This window comes from Cyrtonyx montezumae, unplaced genomic scaffold, assembly GCF_038088225.1.
Source record: "Cyrtonyx montezumae isolate F1298 unplaced genomic scaffold, pur_monq_1.0 scaffold_3, whole genome shotgun sequence".
Lineage (NCBI taxonomy): Eukaryota > Metazoa > Chordata > Aves > Galliformes > Odontophoridae > Cyrtonyx > Cyrtonyx montezumae.
In genome coordinates, this window is record NW_027072034.1 from 146,467,433 (window position 1) to 146,484,862 (window position 17,430).

The 17,430-nt window shown below is 43.4% G+C and overlaps 1 protein-coding gene across 1 annotated transcript in view; it reads left to right on the forward strand.

Annotated features, from left to right (window-relative positions):
• CELSR1 (cadherin EGF LAG seven-pass G-type receptor 1) overlaps nucleotides 1–17,430 on the forward strand; it is a 155,482-nt gene that overhangs the window by 113,802 nt on the left and 24,250 nt on the right. Inside the window, exons 9-20 of the mRNA XM_065743564.1 lie at nucleotides 2,166–2,332; nucleotides 2,765–2,950; nucleotides 3,317–3,430; nucleotides 3,667–3,841; nucleotides 4,614–4,755; nucleotides 6,509–6,629; nucleotides 7,782–7,965; nucleotides 8,483–8,584; nucleotides 10,347–10,441; nucleotides 11,252–11,461; nucleotides 13,739–13,922; nucleotides 16,451–16,594. Of these exons, the coding sequence (XP_065599636.1) occupies nucleotides 2,166–2,332; nucleotides 2,765–2,950; nucleotides 3,317–3,430; nucleotides 3,667–3,841; nucleotides 4,614–4,755; nucleotides 6,509–6,629; nucleotides 7,782–7,965; nucleotides 8,483–8,584; nucleotides 10,347–10,441; nucleotides 11,252–11,461; nucleotides 13,739–13,922; nucleotides 16,451–16,594 (1,824 nt within the window). The remainder of the gene's footprint in view (nucleotides 1–2,165; nucleotides 2,333–2,764; nucleotides 2,951–3,316; nucleotides 3,431–3,666; nucleotides 3,842–4,613; nucleotides 4,756–6,508; nucleotides 6,630–7,781; nucleotides 7,966–8,482; nucleotides 8,585–10,346; nucleotides 10,442–11,251; nucleotides 11,462–13,738; nucleotides 13,923–16,450; nucleotides 16,595–17,430) is intronic.

Consider the following 17,430-nt stretch of genomic DNA (forward strand, 5'->3'; position numbering starts at 1 on the left):
TGGCAAGAATCCTGCTGACTTTATTAGGCTTTGACTCAAACCAGGGTCAAATGTGCATTTTTAATCACCACTTCCTTGGCAAGAAGGCAGTCTCTGCTGAGTACGAGCACTTTCAGTTTAACTGGGTTTTGCTTTGATTGAACACAGTGTGAGTGTATGTACAAAACCTCATTCATACTAGATGAGGAAGGAGCAGCAGGTGTGTTCCATGGGGCGTGAAGAACCCGCCGCTAGTTTCTCCCCAGGGAAGCCAAAGGAGCCTGCCTGAGGGGATCCGTGGGGTCAGTGCACTGAGGGCTGCCTGCTCCTCCAAGGCAGCACTGCCACATCTGGTGCAGGGTTGCTGTTCTGGAGTCCTCTTGCACTAGAGGCTTCCAGGAAAGAGCACCTGCCTTATCTGGACGTGGTTCTCCAAGAGAAGGAGGGACAAACTCAGCCCAATGCTTGCCCAGGTGCAGATGTGGTAGGACTTCATTTCCATTATCCCCTCCATGACACTTAGCCTAGAATAGTTTGTGGTACAAGCAAGGATTTTGTTCTTTTGATGTATCAACCCCAAATCAGACATTCTTTTTTACTCTTAGTAGAACATGGACCCTGAGACAGCAGACTCCAGGCTGAGGTGCACATGCCACAGTGTTTGCAAACCACATTAGCACAGCTTGCCTCACCCAGGGGGCCAGAACTAGGTTGAAATTGCTCTCATCTTGCCGGAGCAGCAGCAGCTTGGGAATAGAGGGCTGCAGGCAGAGCATGCAGTTATGCTCCTGACTAGGAAAGGATGGTCTGCAGGGTGGGGGTGGCAGAAAGGGATGGTGGAGGTCTCCTAGCTTCCACCTAACAGAGAGCCCAGAGCTGCTATCACTACCACTAGTGACACATATGCTTTCCATAGCAGTGCCAAAGACAGGGAGGTAATTTGAAGCATGTGTGATTGCCCCTGGGGTGACAAGGGTTGACTGGGTCCTTTTGTGGGCATTGGATGTGACCACCAGCCCTCCCTACAGTCCCTGGGCCTCAGGTTAGGGGAAGGGCTCAGGGTGGAGAGAGGCCAAAAGGGTGAGGAACGGGGATTTCTGTTTTACAAGCAAGAGAAGGTGCACCCTGGCCTCAGGGAAGGGAGGGGAGTTGGGAGGAAGTGTGGGAAGGGAACGATGTCTGTGAACACCTTAAGTCCCCACTGGTGAGAAAAGGAGGAAGGTGGCTCATTGTCATGCCAGTATCATTCTCCCAGGAGCCAAGCTTGCAGACAGCTTTCCCAGCCTCTGGCAGTTGGGAGGGCCCAGGGTTTGCCTCGTGGCTCTGCTCTCTGGGGACAGGCAGGCTTAACAATCTCAGCAATGGTCTGGAAAACCGCTAGCAAAGAAATTGGGAGCTAAGGCTATTGTGAAGATTGGCAGGATAGAGGAGGATAAAGCCAGCTGGCTGTTGCATACATAGAACAGAAGGAGGCAATGATCATGGTCAACATGGATGTCATGGTTTACATTGATGTGGTTGCAGTGTGGGCTGGTGAATCATGTGCTGGTGAATCATGTGCTAGCCAGAGCTCAAGCACTGGGTTCAAATTTTAAGCAAACTGAGTGCAAAGATGGGACCAGGTTCTTTTCAGTGGTTGCCCACAAACTGTGGAGCCTCCTTTGTAGAGTCTATCAAAAGAGAGAGGACATTGTTTAGGAGCCAGCAGCAGGTCCCACACCAGAGCCACCAAATGGTTGTGCAGGATTAGACATCAAGGCAACACTTCAGCTGTCAGCTCTAGGTATCTAAGGCACATGGTTTTGGTAACTCCACAAGAGCTGTCTCCCTCTGAAAAGACTGCATAACTAAGACAGCTGAATAACCTGGCCCTGGAGTATTTATAATTAACTAATATTCCCTGTTGCCTCAAAGCCTTTCCTCTGTGTTTAATCTGTTAATTAGAAGTTGGTAATCAAGGCTATGTTGAAAACATATGCAGCAAGTGTCACCAGTGGAATTCCAGCTTTGTCCACCCACTCATAACCAGAAATCAACCAGCAGAGATCCTGAGCTTACCTTTCTAGGAACATTTCTCACCTTGTAATGCAGTAGCAGTGTGGAGGTGCTGCCCTGCATGTCAATTCTCCTCTTAACCTCTGTTCTGAAGGATATAAAGAATTCCTGTCTCATCTTTTCTCTTACAGTAATGCCTTCTCCTCAGCGTTTCAGTGGTGAGAGCATTATCATTTGGAGTGAACTTGATATTACCATCTCTGTGCCGTGGTACATTGGGCTGATGTTCAGAACACGGAAAGTCAATGGCATGCTGATGCAAGCAAATGCAGGAACTGCCTCCAAGATCAACATTCAGGTAGAACTGTGGACTTTTTTGCTTAGAAAAGAACTTAAGAAATCCTCTTTCCCATCTGTGGTTATGGCCACATGAACTGCATAGCTCCATCCAGCCAGCTGAGTGCACATCAATAAATACAGATGATTTCTTTATCCTTTTAATCGTCCTTATGCCACTCCAGAATTCAGATTCTGAGGCTTAAAGTATCTTTTTCTTAACAAACTTCGTCGTGTGCATTAGTACAAATGCAAAGAATGTGTCTCTGTTGTCTTTCTTTTCCTCGGTAAAATTAGCAACTGAGTGCCTGAAGTTTTATGAGCAGTTACTGCAAGTGTTCTGCTTTTTATTGTATTTCTGAGGTGGGAGATTTCTCAGAAAATGTAATCTTGCCTTCTGTCTCATCAAGTGCAAATACATGCCAAATAATAGACCTTTTTTTTCCCCCGACAGATACTGAACAACTATGTGCAGTTTGAAGTATACAGTGGCATGACCCAGGTTGCCAGTTTGAAGATGACCCAATCACGAGTCAGTGATGGGGAGTGGCATCATCTATTGATAGAGCTGAAGAGTGCTAAAGATGGAAAAGACATCAAGTACCTAGCTGTCATGTCCTTGGACTATGGGATGTACCAGGTACAGCAGCATTATAACTTTGCCAGCATTATACATTATTATTACAGCAGCATTATAACTTTGCATTATAACTATAGCATTATAACTACAGTAACATTTTTTAGATTCTGTGGACAAATGCTTATGCTTTAAGCCATGTTCTGCAATGATTAGTGCCTAATGAAGTTTACTATTTCTGATGAATTTACTATTTCTGATGATAACGTGTCTTATGAACAAGTCAGTAAAAAGCCACATTCAAATGTCCATTCTCCTCACTGCTTCAATATTTTTTCCATTATTTTCTGCCAGCTGTTTCCAAACTTATCACTAGAGAAAGTGTGTTTGTTGTAGACACATTTAATCAGTCACCTTCTTCCTCAACAGAGCACTGTGCAGATTGGAAATCAACTACCTGGACTGAAGATGAAAAGCATAATTGTGGGAGGTGTCACTGGAGACCAAGTCTCTATTCAGCAGGGATTTTATGGCTGTATGCAGGTATGAGATGAGAAGTGTAGTGGCAAATATTAAACTTCTGGTCTCACAGAAGAATGTCCCTTCTCTTTTTCTTCTTTGATTTTATTGAAGACCAGAATTTGAAAATATCTGGTTTTGACTCATCAGATGATGTTTCTCTAAACTGTAGCCTCGTAGATTAATAGTAGTAGTGAAACACATAGTACTGTATCCAGAATGAGTGCTCTAAATTAAAAATAATTGCCTTTTTCCACCAGGGAGTAAGAATGGGAGAGACATCTACAAATATAGCTACACTGAACATGAAACAGGCTATCAAGATCAATGTGAAGGAGGGTTGTGAAGTGGATAACCCCTGTGACTCCAACCCATGTCCTCAGCACAGCTACTGCAGTGATGACTGGGACAGCTACTCCTGTGTGTGTGACCCAGGTAACCCACTGACCCATCCTGTGTGCTCACACAGGAGCAGGATCACTTCTCCATCAGCTGTTTTTTGGAAGGAAAACAGCAGCAGCAGCAGGACACTTTGCAAGCCCTTTTCAAGTGTCCTGCTGCTGCTTTGGCGTTCATCTATTGATTGTTGCTCTTCCAGTCAGTATTTCTTTCTCTGTTTTGTTGTACCACATTTGAAACTACAGGTGTGGACTACGGATCATTTGTTCTAGGCGTTTCTGCTAAACAGAAAGGCAGTTTCTGGTCCAAAGAGCTCTTTCTGCGCACTCCCTCTTTTCTGTTTTTTTTCCCTCTGTTCTGATTGTTTGGTTTTTTTTCTTTCTTTCTCAGCCTTTTATGCTGTTAGATTTCAGTCTCACACGCTGCATCCTAATTAAGATACTTTGAATGTTTTCTCTGTTTTGGTGCATGTAGCCAGGACATGCTGTCAGCACCCCGTGCAGTCACCTCTCATATGTGCAGGGAGAGAATACAAAACTGTCTGTGAAACTTGCCCTGCGTGTAGAGCTGAGGACCAAAGATACAAGGGTGCCTCAAGCATGCTAACGAGCTGTTGAAAAGAGCAACCCACTTGATTTTTTTGCTGAGAGGGAAGAGGACCTTTTTTTTTTCTCGCAGTATCTCTGGGTATCTCCTGATTACTGAAGATGTTTTATTAGTGTATAAGCTTAAAATAGATTATCTTTTGGAGACATGCAAATCATAAATTAACAATGCTTGCTGTAATTTTATGACCTTGTCTCCCCAGGGTACTTCGGAAGAGACTGTGTTGATGTATGTAACCTGAACCCATGTGAGCATGTCTCCACATGTGTGCATAAACCTAGCTCATCCCATGGATACACCTGCGAATGTGGACAGAGCTACTATGGGCAGTACTGTGAGAGCAAGTAAGGCAGTTGTTCTCACTTTTTGGCACCATGATCCTTCCAGCTACCTCTCCTCCCGAGGAAGCAGTCTTCTCAGTTTATTTTCTGCTTCAGTTAGCTTTCTTTTTCTACTTCGAGTGTTTGTAGTAGATGGTAATTGGAGGCTCCCTGCCCTTTAATGCTGCCGAGATATCTTCCCAGAGAATTAATATACTCAGAGACCACTTTCCTTCACCAACAGTTCAGGGACTACACCAGTTGTGCTGTGCAGAACAGTGTTGATCTGACCTTCATGTAGGCTTGGGTGGAGCTGACTCTTTACCTCTGCTCCAATTCCCCAGCACACACACAGAGCATTGCACACATTTTGGGGACCTGGCTGTGTAAAATGGCTTTGAAGTTTGGGTCTGGTCCAAATCTGCATCTTCTGGACAGCATAGGAGGTGGAGGAAATCTAATTCCCTCATGAGCAGCTTCTTGGTCTCAGATAAGCATTCAGCAACCAGCCTCCTCCTATCCTGAGACCATTTATGATGTGCAAATTAAGTGTGTTTCTCTACTCACTTAGGAATACCTCATGTGATATTGTTTCTTTCCCTTTGAAAACTGGAAGCTTCTTCCTCTGCCTTTTGTTGTGTGGGCTTGCAAATGCTGTCCATGCTGTTGATAGATTTATATTTCATTTTTCATTCCCCGGGATTAGCAGTGTGGAGAAGTTGTTCCCTGTCATTATCTGCTGACTTCATGTCAAGTGGAGCATTGTTGGGTTTTTTTCTTCTATATAAAAAAAGTACAGAAGTACAAGCCCAGCAATTACTGTAAACAATATTCAGCATGGTCTTTGAAACAGGCTGCAAACAGATCTTTTTTCTGTAGATATGCAGCAGGGAAAAGATTTCTTTGGGCATTATTACTGATGGCAGCCTTGGCAGCAACATCCTTCAGGTTCTTGCTTGATGCCCTTTCAGCTGTCAAGGTCTCTGCACACTGCTCTATCCCAGAGCAGTCTTTGCCAGCACTATTGTTGGAGTGACTGTGGGACAAACAGACCTGCTTAGAATTTTACCCAAGGGAAAAAGAACCAGCAAAAACAAGGATTAGCCTTCAGCTTGTGTGTTGATGGTCAGCTTCTGGCTAGCTGTACTGCTCTATGAAGAAGGAAGGCTGTAAAATCTCTTCCTTGAGTGGTGGTATCAGCGTATGTTCCATTGAGGAATTCACCAAAGTGCAGCCAACAGAGGCATCTGTGACATTTCCATCTAGCCTGAATCAAACCAGCTGGTGTTCCCTCCTCCATGTCCCCAACCACACTTTCCATCCTCCTCCAAAGCCATGCTGGTGGCAGTGGGTGTGCTAAGGGTAGGATGTGGACTGCTGGAGAATCAGCACAGCCTGCCACATTGTCCAGCCTGTCCCAGCCTGTGCTGACCCAGTGGTGCCACAAATGGTGGGGCCAGGGGCTGGCATGGGTGCACCCTTCCTCCCAGAGGAAGGAGCTCTTTATTTACTTACAGAGATGTATACCCCTTACTATTGAAATTACTTAGAGAAGGATTGCCACTGGAGTTTCATAGAACTAATATCCTTTATCTTTTTTTTATTACAGTGTACTTACATAGAGATAGACAGATATAAAGTAGTAGTTGCTGCAGAGAGATACAGTATGCCCTGTAAATTAATGGAGTTGTGTATGGATGTAGCTCAAAGCTCTTTTTTCCCACCTTTTAAGAGGAAGCTTAAAAGAAATTCCTTTGGATGTTGTTTTCATTTATAGGATTGACTTGCCTTGTCCCAGAGGCTGGTGGGGAAATCCCATCTGTGGTCCATGTAATTGTGAGACTAGCAAAGGATTTGATCCAGACTGCAATAAGACCAATGGGGAATGCCACTGCAAGGTAAGTCATAAGTCAAAATTCTTTAGCTTAAAAAGTAACTATATCACTAATAACTGCAACAACCAAGACAAAGCATGCACAGTTGTGCTTTATATCCTCTATGTGCGCAGTATAGTTAATGTTTACATCAAACATTTTGCTGGCATTGCCTTTCACCAAATCATACTGTGCAGCTCTTATCTTATTTGCCTTTGGAAAGCAAAACTGAGGGGAGGAAAGCCTGGCTCTGCTCTCTCTGAAGTGCAGCCCCATTTATCAGGGGAGATCAGAGCTGGGTGCAGAGGAATGCTGGAGGTGGTTGCTGTGTCGCAGGCAGCTATCACCATGCTGCAGCTTGGGCTAGCTGGCCTAATTGGCTTCTACAGTGAGCCAACAGAAGACCTAGCTGCTTACGAGTGGAGAATAAAATGGGGGTTAAACACTTTCCTCAGGTACAGCTCACTCCTAGCTTTGTTTCAGATTGTAGGGATGGAGCAGAGTGGGGATGGGAAGTGCCTCCCTCCTGGAGGTTTTACAATAGGCTTTTCACAATGGGTTTTACAATGGGCTGTGATGACCTCAGAGGAGCCCTGCCTGTTTGAACCAGCAGCAGCGAATCTGGCCCGGCACTTATTTCCTAAATGCCAGCAGGACACTCAGCAACTGTTGCATTAAATCAAGTCAGTGGGGCGCCCACTCCATTGTCTCATATAATCACATAATGCCTCAGATCAAAAGCATTTGCAGATGCAATTTGAATACGTGATCATTGGTTTCTCTCCACACTGTACATGCAGCATAAATGGATGATACAAGAGGTTTTCTTTTTGTCTGTGCTAGACAAGAGTCAAATTGCGTAACAGAGAAAACTGCAGATCTTCCAAGAATGTGCTTTCTGGGCAGCAGCAGTAAGTACACAGGGGGGTCTGCAGCCCCAGGCAGCCCATCAGCCCTGCCACACTCAGCCTGCCCAATGCAGTAAGCTAACTGGGAGTTACCAAAAAGAACGATCAAACTTCGTGTTTCCTATCGGTCGCAGCGCCATTATTATCCAGTGCTGTGCTCAGTGAACCATTTCATGCTGCTGCAATGGCACGATTTCCTAGCAGAAAACACAAGCAATTCAACATAGAAGTAAAGCACCTCATGGCCTTTCCCTTTCTGTTTCTCCAGGCCAATTACTACCGTCCGCAGAGCAGCGACACCTGCTACCCCTGCGACTGCTTCCCCTCCGGCTCCCACACGCGCTCGTGCGACATGGAGACGGGACAGTGTCCCTGCAAACCTGGTGTCATCGGGCGGCAGTGCAACCGCTGTGACAACCCCTTCGCTGAGGTCACTGCCAGGGGCTGCGAAGGTACGGCCCAGCCAGACACACTGCCCTGCAGTGGGGGTGTAGGGGAGATGGGGTGTGGCAAGACAGGAGCGCATGGTCCGGTGGACGTCCTGTGCTACGCTTCACCTGCCCTTTGTCTCTCCCTCCTGCCTTTCCTGCCCTGCCTGTCCTCTCACCCACCCACCCACCTTCCTCCTGCTGTCAGCACAGAGCTGCTGCGGCAGTCATTGCACTGCAGTGTGTGGGTGAAACAACAGGGAAGGGCTTTCCCACTAGAAAGGAGTGGGCAGAGATAACAGAGCTAAGGCTCAGAGCCCCGTAATCATCCTGAGCTGTCCTTTGCCCATACCTGTCTGACCATGGTGCTGAGCAAGGAGCAGGTGATGGGTCACAGCCTGGGAGGTGCTGCAGAGAGTGGGATCCTGGCAGGGCGTGAGAGCAGCTGGAAGATCCCATGGCAGGCTGCAGTACTTCCTTGTTACTCCTCTGTGATTTTACCTTGACAGAAAAATTGCATCCTTTCTTTTTCTGCTTTCAGTAATTTATAACGGGTGTCCCAAAGCTTTCGAGGCTGGCATTTGGTGGCCACAGACCAAGTTTGGCCAGCCAGCTGCTGTGCCATGTCCAAAGGGATCTGTGGGTAAGTTTCCTAGATAAAATATTAAATGTGTTATCTACATACCTGTATGGGGGGGAAAACAGGAAAAAAAAGTGTATATTGTGAATGACATTCGTTCATTGAGACTAGAGGTCACAACAAGGATCATAGAATTGTTTGAGTTGGAAGGTACCCTGAAAGGCCATCCATTCCAACCTCCCTGCAATGAACAGAAACACCTTCAGCTCCATCAGGGTGCTCAGAGGTCATCCAGCACAAAAGGACTAATACAATACATTTGAGATAATAGACACATGTAAAGATTTTGTATCTGCATTGTTCAGTTTTCTGTTGCTCAGGCACTCCTTACAAATAACTCAGATTTTCTGGAGACTTATACAGTCTTCATAATACAGTTCCTGTTGTCAGGGACAAAATGAGGAAGTCTGTGTGGCAGTCACTTCACTGGCATTGCAGGCAGCAAGGCAGAGGTACAACAGAGCTCACATTTTTCCACCAAACATCTCTGCTCTAATCCATAATTAATGTGGCTGAAAAATCTGTTTTACCAAGGTTACATGAGCTGTATTGTTTTGTACTGTGAATGAACAGCAATCTGTTTCTTTTGTGTGTCCCTGAAAATGTTTATCTTACAGAAAAACAAAGCAGATTTTGGAAAACAAGCCCACCATCTCTCCTGAAGGCTCTTCCATGGGAAACAAAGCCTCTGTCTCATTTCTAGACCCAGGAACTCTTACCTGCTGTGAGCCCTCTTTGGGCTCCATGAGTTACAAAGGGCTGTGTAACACTTCCATGTATTGCTAGGAGGAGGTCCCTGTGTGTAGGTGTGCAAAAGGCCAGCTCCACTTTTAAGGTTTTTAGGATATGGATATTTATTTTTTTAATTAGAGAGTATTTTCCTTGGTAAACACTATGAAATGGAATTTAAATAAATTTTCTCACTAAATAATGCTCTGTTCTTGTTGGTGATACCAGTATCTCTTCCAGCAAGTAGTAGGCAGGGATGCTTTTAGGAAGTGCATACTTTAAGTTAATTTTACAGAACAATCGAAGAAAGTAATATTTATAATAATGAATATTCTAAGAAGAACATAAGGATTAATTGTATATTCATGAAAGAGAAATAATGTAGTTATATATTGTTCTATCAACTATAATTCTGTTGTTTAATAATTCAATAATCAGTAATTAAATCACTTAGACACATGCAACGTGTCCAAAGTTAATTAGCACAGTGTAAGCTTGAGTCTGATGATTTGCAATTCACTGTGAAGATTCCACAGCTAATTATCACATTTTAAAATGGTACAATGAATAGTAAAAGATAATAAGTTAAACAGAAAGCTGCTCACAAGCCATTTTCAAGTGGCAAAATAAAATTGGTGTTTTCTGAAGTGTCTCCTGCATGCAGTGTGCAAGGGTGCCAGCATATTTTGACATGAAAATAGCATTTTTCAGGGTGATCTTCCAACACTGACTATTGCACAGAAATCTGAGCAGGGTTCTGATTTTATAAATGTTTACATGTTTTTTCTCATGTTTGTTGTAAGTAATGTGTCAAATTTGTTAGAGAACATTGGGATTACATGGCTGGGACTGGCTGGGCAGTTCTGAAGCCTGCCTGACCTCCCCAAAACCTGGAGAAAATGGTTCAAGAGGATCAGCAGTCTTTAACTCTTCTCAGAAAGAAATGATGGTTTGGAAAGTGAAATTTGACAACAGAAATCCGTGGAGATCTATCTGGAACATTTCACAACGTTGTTTCATGTGTTGTTTCCTTCAGGAAATGCAGTTCGCCATTGTAACATTGAGAAGGGCTGGCTGCCTCCAGAGCTTTTCAACTGTACCACCAACACTTTTGTGGATCTGAAAGTCATGGTAGGCTGTGTTTTCTTGTGTTTAATATGATCAGCCTGTCAGGACACAGCAGTGTTTGCACATAACACATACCTGGAGCATAGCAAAATCTGCAAAATTTCTTTAATCTAATGAAGTCTGGCATATCTGTTTGTATATTACTTTCCCACTAGCCAAGCATAGAGGTATGCACTATAGCTAATGTCCATTGACTACTTGTGCTGTAGTCCAAATGGCCATTTGATAAAAATTGTCATATTTTCATTGACTTCCTATGGATATTGGTGGTAGGTGAATGGTTGGACTGAATGATCTTAGAGGTCTTTTCCTACATTAATGTTTCTGTGACTTTGTGACAGTTTTGATTTGCATGGGTGGTAAACCAGCACGAAGATCTTTGTTTCTGGTGATCCATTGTAATTTTCCCTTGAACTTTTAATGGTGTTTCTTGATTTTCTTGTTATTCTTTGTTTTTGATTGCTCATCTGTTGCTTAATTTGTCTCAGTACTAGTAAATATGATGTTAATATTTACCCTCCATGTGAAAACCTACAGATTTTGCCTTTATTTCATAATGGATTATCAATCAGACTCCAGTTTGAGACTCTCACACTCTATCCCTCAACTGAGTTCTTGACCCTCCCCCCCTCACTTCCTATCTTATCCCTTGTGCTTTTCTCAGTCGTAAGTTACACTTTCCACTGAGCTGTCCTATCCACCCTTTCTCCAGAGAAGTACCACTTGGATCAAACAACTCCTTGGTGCTGAAGTTCAGGAGAGAAACGTTTTTCTTCATTCTCTTTCTTTATTTTCTTTATATCTCTGGCTCAGAATGAGAAGTTACACCGCAATGAGACCATACTGGATGGAGACAAAACCATACAGATTGTGAGAGTGCTACAGAACGCCACCAGATACACACACAGCTTGTATGGCAATGATGTGAGGACAGCTTACCAGATGATGATCCGGGTCCTACGGTATGAAAGCCAGCAGCAAGGGTTTGACCTGGCAGCAACAAGGGACGTGGAGTTTAATGAGGTAAGAAAGATACTGTGCTGGGAATTTGCAGTTCTCCTGGAACATTTTGTGCCAATTTCAGGGTTGATAATTGAATTTCTCTTTGACCAAGGAGGAGTGAATATGATGCAGCTGCTCTAATCTGTCTCACAAATGAGTAGATCTTTTCAATTTAGAATGAGAAGCTGGCTGTACATACTTGTATGCACACAGATGTGTGTGGCATATGTATCATTGAAAGTATTGTTGAAATAGTGTCATACTAGCATCCAAAAGTAAAATTCCTCAAATTTAAAAATAATTGAGTGTAATATTCCAGGATATTACTGTCTTGGTCTGTTAGATTCAATTTTGTTGGAAAACTTGCCTAATTTCATGAAACACTTGAGGAATATCTATTAGGATTTGATACACTGAAAAAAAAACTCCACAGTATTGAGATTTTAAGTGATTCAGGCACATACAAATACTGGAAATGAGTGCCAGAGGGCTTCTGCTTGTAGGAATATTCATGAAATAGCCAGTTATTACTAAGGACTTGATTACGTCTAGAGAACAAGCTGTAGCACCCTCCTTGGCAGGAGAAAATATATAGGTGTGATGGAAGGATGTGCTCAGGCAGGCTTTCGCTTGAACACAGTGCTCCACTGTGTACCACAAAATAAGGGAGCCACACCACCTCCACGTGAGGTGGGAGCAGAAGGGAGCATAGCTGAGAAGATTCTTCAGTGTCTTGGGTTATATGTCCAACAGACAATGAGGAACTTATGAAGCATTTAACAGTTTAGAAAAACCAAGTTCTAAGAGATTCCATGTTTTCTTTCATAAGGAGACCTTCTGCTGATAAAGTTCTAACTATTGGCTCTGGGGTGAGTGAATCTCCCAGATCTCAAGAAGGAACTGGGATTTTTAATGTGTGGTTTGGGAAATAGTGGTTTGAAAACCTCTACTTTAATTTATTATTCCCTGCATTTGGCACCGAACTGCATACAGATGATGTTTTCAGGAACTCCCTAAATATTTCTAGGTTAGGTCAGGAATTTGAAAACTAATCAGTAATGCTCATGAGAAAAAAGTGGTTACATCCTAGGCTGAGGGAGCACACGGGGAGAAGGAATTTATTCTTAGGTAGTCTTTGGAGGGAGCCAGAAAAATATTACAGATAAAAAAAAAACATAAATAACGTACTCAAGTAGTGAGGAGACCTGGTACCAAGTACAGCATGTGTCTTCTGCTACGGTGTGTTATTGGGGAACCATGTAGTGCTTCTCCTTCCAGATAGCAGCAGTAATAATGGCAGTCTATTATATTCTAAATAGAAGCTTGCAACTTCAGGGAATGCTTAGGGAATATTACACCTTCCTTGTCTTATTCTGAATTAAAGGTTATTTGTATCCAGATACTTCCTTCATCTATCACAGAACTTGAACTAATTCCTACCACCATTTATTCAAATTTTACCTTAATTAAGAATTAGGTTTTTACACAACGATGTAGTTGATAATTACAGCAAGACTGAACACTGCTCAGCACCTTTATCATTTCAGTCATTTAAGTTGCCATAGTTATCAGCTATATTAGAAACGAGAAAACAGGAGAAAGCTGTATTTATATCCGTGGCTTTCTTTTAGTTTTAACGTATCTCATTTTTTAATTTTACTGGATGAGCTCTTCAGTGTAGGTAACCAGCACTCTGCTTTTCTTACCTCACATCTTTCAGAGACAAAGAAAACGGATATGAGCTGGAACACAACGTCAGTGGGCACAAACTCAGGGGTGCCATGTGAACATCAAATAACACTTGAGTGCTGTGTGGGTGGTTAAACACTGGCACAGCTGCCCAGGGGCTGTGGATCTCCTCCTTGGAGATGTCCAGAAGCCGCCAGGTCGTGGCCCTGGGCACTCTGCTCTGGGTGTCCCTGCTGGGGCAGGGGTTGGGCAGAGGGACACAGAGGGCACTGCCAGCCTCAGCCATGCTGTGGATCTGTGGAATGTGGTTAGATTTTCCTTTTATGTTATCTTGATATTTCCCATCTTAAAGAGGCGTTAAAAATAGGTAGTTGTCTCCATTGTTTTTTTCTTACCTTGCTCATAAAGAGTGTGAAAAAAGATATATATGTGTGTATTCAGGGTCAACAACTGGTGAACATATTTTCATATGGCTTTAGAAGAACATGTCTACATTAAGGTATTTAATTGTGCGTTCCCCTGAGGGAGCAATGGCAATCATTGTAAATATTCACTTGAAATCCAGTGTTCTTTTTGTCTCATAATTTAGAGTTGTCCTTTGCTTCTCAGAATATTATCAAAGTGGGTAGTGCCCTGTTGGATCCCAACAACAACGAGCAGTGGGAACAGATTCAGCGAACGGAGGGTGGCACAGCTCATCTCCTAAGGCACTATGAGAATTATTTCAACAACGTCGCCCAGAACATGAAGAAAACCTACATGAGACCTTTTGTCATCGTTGCTGCTAACATGAGTGAGTACCTGTGTAGTAAACAGCTCCTTTCTATCAGTGCTTTAAAAGTGTGTGAGACAGAAGTGCTAACTATTGCTATTAATAATACCAACTGAGAAACACAAGATATGTGTTGTCTAACCTATTCGGTGCATTCATTTCAAGTCAGTTAAACCCTGATCTTAATTGCCATGGAGGTGTTCTGGAGGATTTCTGACCTACTTTCCCTGTGGGCTGTGCCACTACTCTTTGTGGCATTGTGTTGCAGTCATAGTAGTGTTCAGATGATGAGATGGACAAAGTTTGTGAGTAAAAGATGATGCCTTTTAAGTCTGTCTACTGTAGTTGAGTGTACTGCATCAGGTTTTTAAAGAATTACCCCACCACCTCCTAAAGAATTACTGCTGTACAAAAAAAAAAAAAAAGCCCTGCTAATGATCATATACCTCTGAATTTCACATGCCTTACCGCCCTGGAACCTATCCAGAAACTCATGTTCATATACTGAAAGGTATTTTCCTAGAATCATCCATCTGAGCCTTCAAACAACCTCCAGCCTTGCAAATTCCATCACCAGAGCAAAATCCTTGGGGTCCAGTAAATCCTTTGTGGGTCTAAACTGAGAAGGAAACATCAGATGTACCGAGACTCTTCCCCTCCTTGTCCTAGTAAATGCCCTCTCTAACAGAGAGCAGTTCCTGCGCTTTTAGGACTGTAACGTACTTCAGTGTGTCCCCACAGTACACATGCAACCGAAGAATGGAAACCATGGCATGGTTGGCCTCTTTCCTCTTTTTTTCTTGTCCTCTGTCTCTTTCATTTTGTCCCCAGGTCTCAGCAGTGTGAGCTGGCCAGTGCTGGCAACAGCCCTGCCCTGAGCAGGAGGTTGGGTGACCTCCAGGCGTCCCTCACAGGCAGCATTGCAGTGGCTCAGCAGTTCTGTTTCTTTGTCTCAGTGATCTGAATTATTATCAACCTGAGCTTATGTTGAGACCTGAAGGAGAGCTTATCTGTTTTACCCAGAAACTTGTCTATTTTTCCCACCTGCACCAGCTGGTATAAGATGTGTATTTTCAGCTCTGCCTACTGACCTTCTTCTGAGGGCTTTCATGTCCACAGTTGCATGGAGAGTTCAGTATGGGAAGCTGGAATATCACAGCTTCCAGAGGAAAGCAAAGGCACGAGGCAGTGAGGATCTGTTGTAATAGAACAAGGGGAAATGGTTTCAAGCTAAAAGAGGGTAGATTTAGGTTAGATATAAGGAAGAAGTCTTTTATAGGGAGGGTGATGAGGCACTGGAACAGGTTGCCCAGAGTTGTGGTGGATGCCCATGGATTTTCAAGGTAAGGCTAAATCAGGCCCTGGGCAGCCTGATCCAGCTCTGCTGTCCCTGTTCGTTGGAGGGGAGTTGGACTAGATAATTTTTAGGAGTCCCCACCAACTCTAAGGATTCTGTGATTCTACAAAGTCCTGCATTTGCTCCAGGGGAGAAGGATTGTTGCTGAACTGAGCCAAACCACAGTAGTTCTGATTCTCTTTAATAGACTATACCTAAAGTTTTCCTTTTGATTTAGGAAGATCAGAATCAAAATATTTTTATCTCCGCATTCAGAAAAATGTGTGCACAGGGTTTTTAGATGGAAACAAAGCCCAGAATTTTTTGCAGGTTGTAAACCCTGAATTTTCAGACCAGCTCTTTCTGAGTAAAAGTCAAGAGCTTGGGAGGGATGAGGCAACTGTGGTGAAAGGAGTCTGTTTTCTTTTGAACAGTTTTTCCAGGTGAACATGGTGTTAATGGAGTTTCCTAATGGTTCATCTGGGAGTTGTTTTGAGGCTGGGAAAGGAATGGGAATTTGCAGATCTTAACTTGGATATTTCTTCATATAGAAACCTGCTGCAGATCACAGTTTTCTGTGTAGGGTTACCCCCAGGACTTCCAGCTTCTCACTTTTATTATAACATCTAAATTGGCAATGACTTTTTATAAATGGGAAAGTTCAAGCCAACTCAGCTGCCTTTAAATATTTTGGCAGTTAGACAGCAGACTGATCTGATGAGGTGAGCCAGAGAGTAACTGTTAGCACAGAGGAAAGGGAGCTAGAGGTCTAAAGAGTATTCCTGGGTAACATCCAGGTTATTTTCTTTAAAATGCAAAATCAGCTAAGCTGATAGAGAAAATACATATTTCTAAAGCAGCAGATTTGGCCTTCCCTACAGAAGCAAGTCTGAAATTGGAGCATGCTACATTTTTATTTCCCATGTTTGCAGTACTGTTTTCCCAGTATGAAATACTGCATTGCAAATGCCTTTCTGTTGCCTCTGCAGTCCTTATAACCATGTGATTTCCTAACTATAGCAGTGCTGAAACACAAACTTTCAGTTGTCATTTAAGGTATTAATGGAGAGCAATTAGATTAGACTTTGTATTTGAGGGTTTAAATTTCTTCTCTGTGTCGTGCAGATGTTTTAACCATCCAAACATGTTTTGTTTTCTTTCAGTATCACCTTTGAATGAATTAATTTTATGGGAAACTTTTTTTTTCCTCCAGTTATTGCTGTTGACATCTTTGACAAGTCTAATTTTACGGGAGCTAGAATACCACGATTTCATGAGATTAAGGAGGATTATCCGAAAGATCTGGAATCATCTGTTATCTTCCCAGATACTCTGTTCAAACCTTCAGACAGGAAAGGTAAAACCCGCTGACACTTGGAGGGAAGTTTTGACTCGCTCCCAAGGACGTGTGATTGATCCTTGTGAAGCAGAGAGGTACTAGGGTGAGAGTGGGGTGATCACCTGCACAAGCAAGCATTATTTTGGGCTGGAGCAGCTGTGCATACCTCAGAGCCTTCTGCCTGCCGGGGGCTTTATAACTGGCTGTACCTGTCTGTCAGGTCCCTCAATCCTGTGTCACCCAGAGAAGTGTGCTGTTCCCACCGAGCTGTTCCCCTGCGGCTACTCTCTCCTGGGCCCTGCAGGGATGGAAGGAGGGCGTGTGGAAGGTGGGGATCCCAGTACAGGAGCAGAGCAGTCCCATTGCAGCCTGAAAGCAAGTGAAAGGCCTTGAGCTGGGCAGGGAAATGGGTGGCATGTTGTGGAGTCTGTGGCCCTGTCGTAGCTCTGAAATACCTGGAGATGGCTAAGAGGAAACCATGACTTACCTTAATCAAGGTCTGAGAGAGTAAATTAGACAGTAACTATACAAATACTATGACTGAATATCCCTGGAACAGGGAAATAGGAGCACTTTTGAAAATAATGCACAATAACCAGTGTAATACACACTGCATTATGTATGTACACACTGTCTGTATGGCGTTTTCCTCAGAAATAAGACACCTGCTTCTGCCTTATATCTTTTCTCAAAGGAAGAAGGGAATGTGAATGTTAAGAGATACTTGCCAAAATTGGAAGCTGATTATGTGAAAGAATGAGCATACAGATTCCTGTGTGACCAATTGTACTCACAGCTATCTCCAGTTTTGCCATAAATACTTGCAAAGTAATAACATGGATATTGTTTTAACT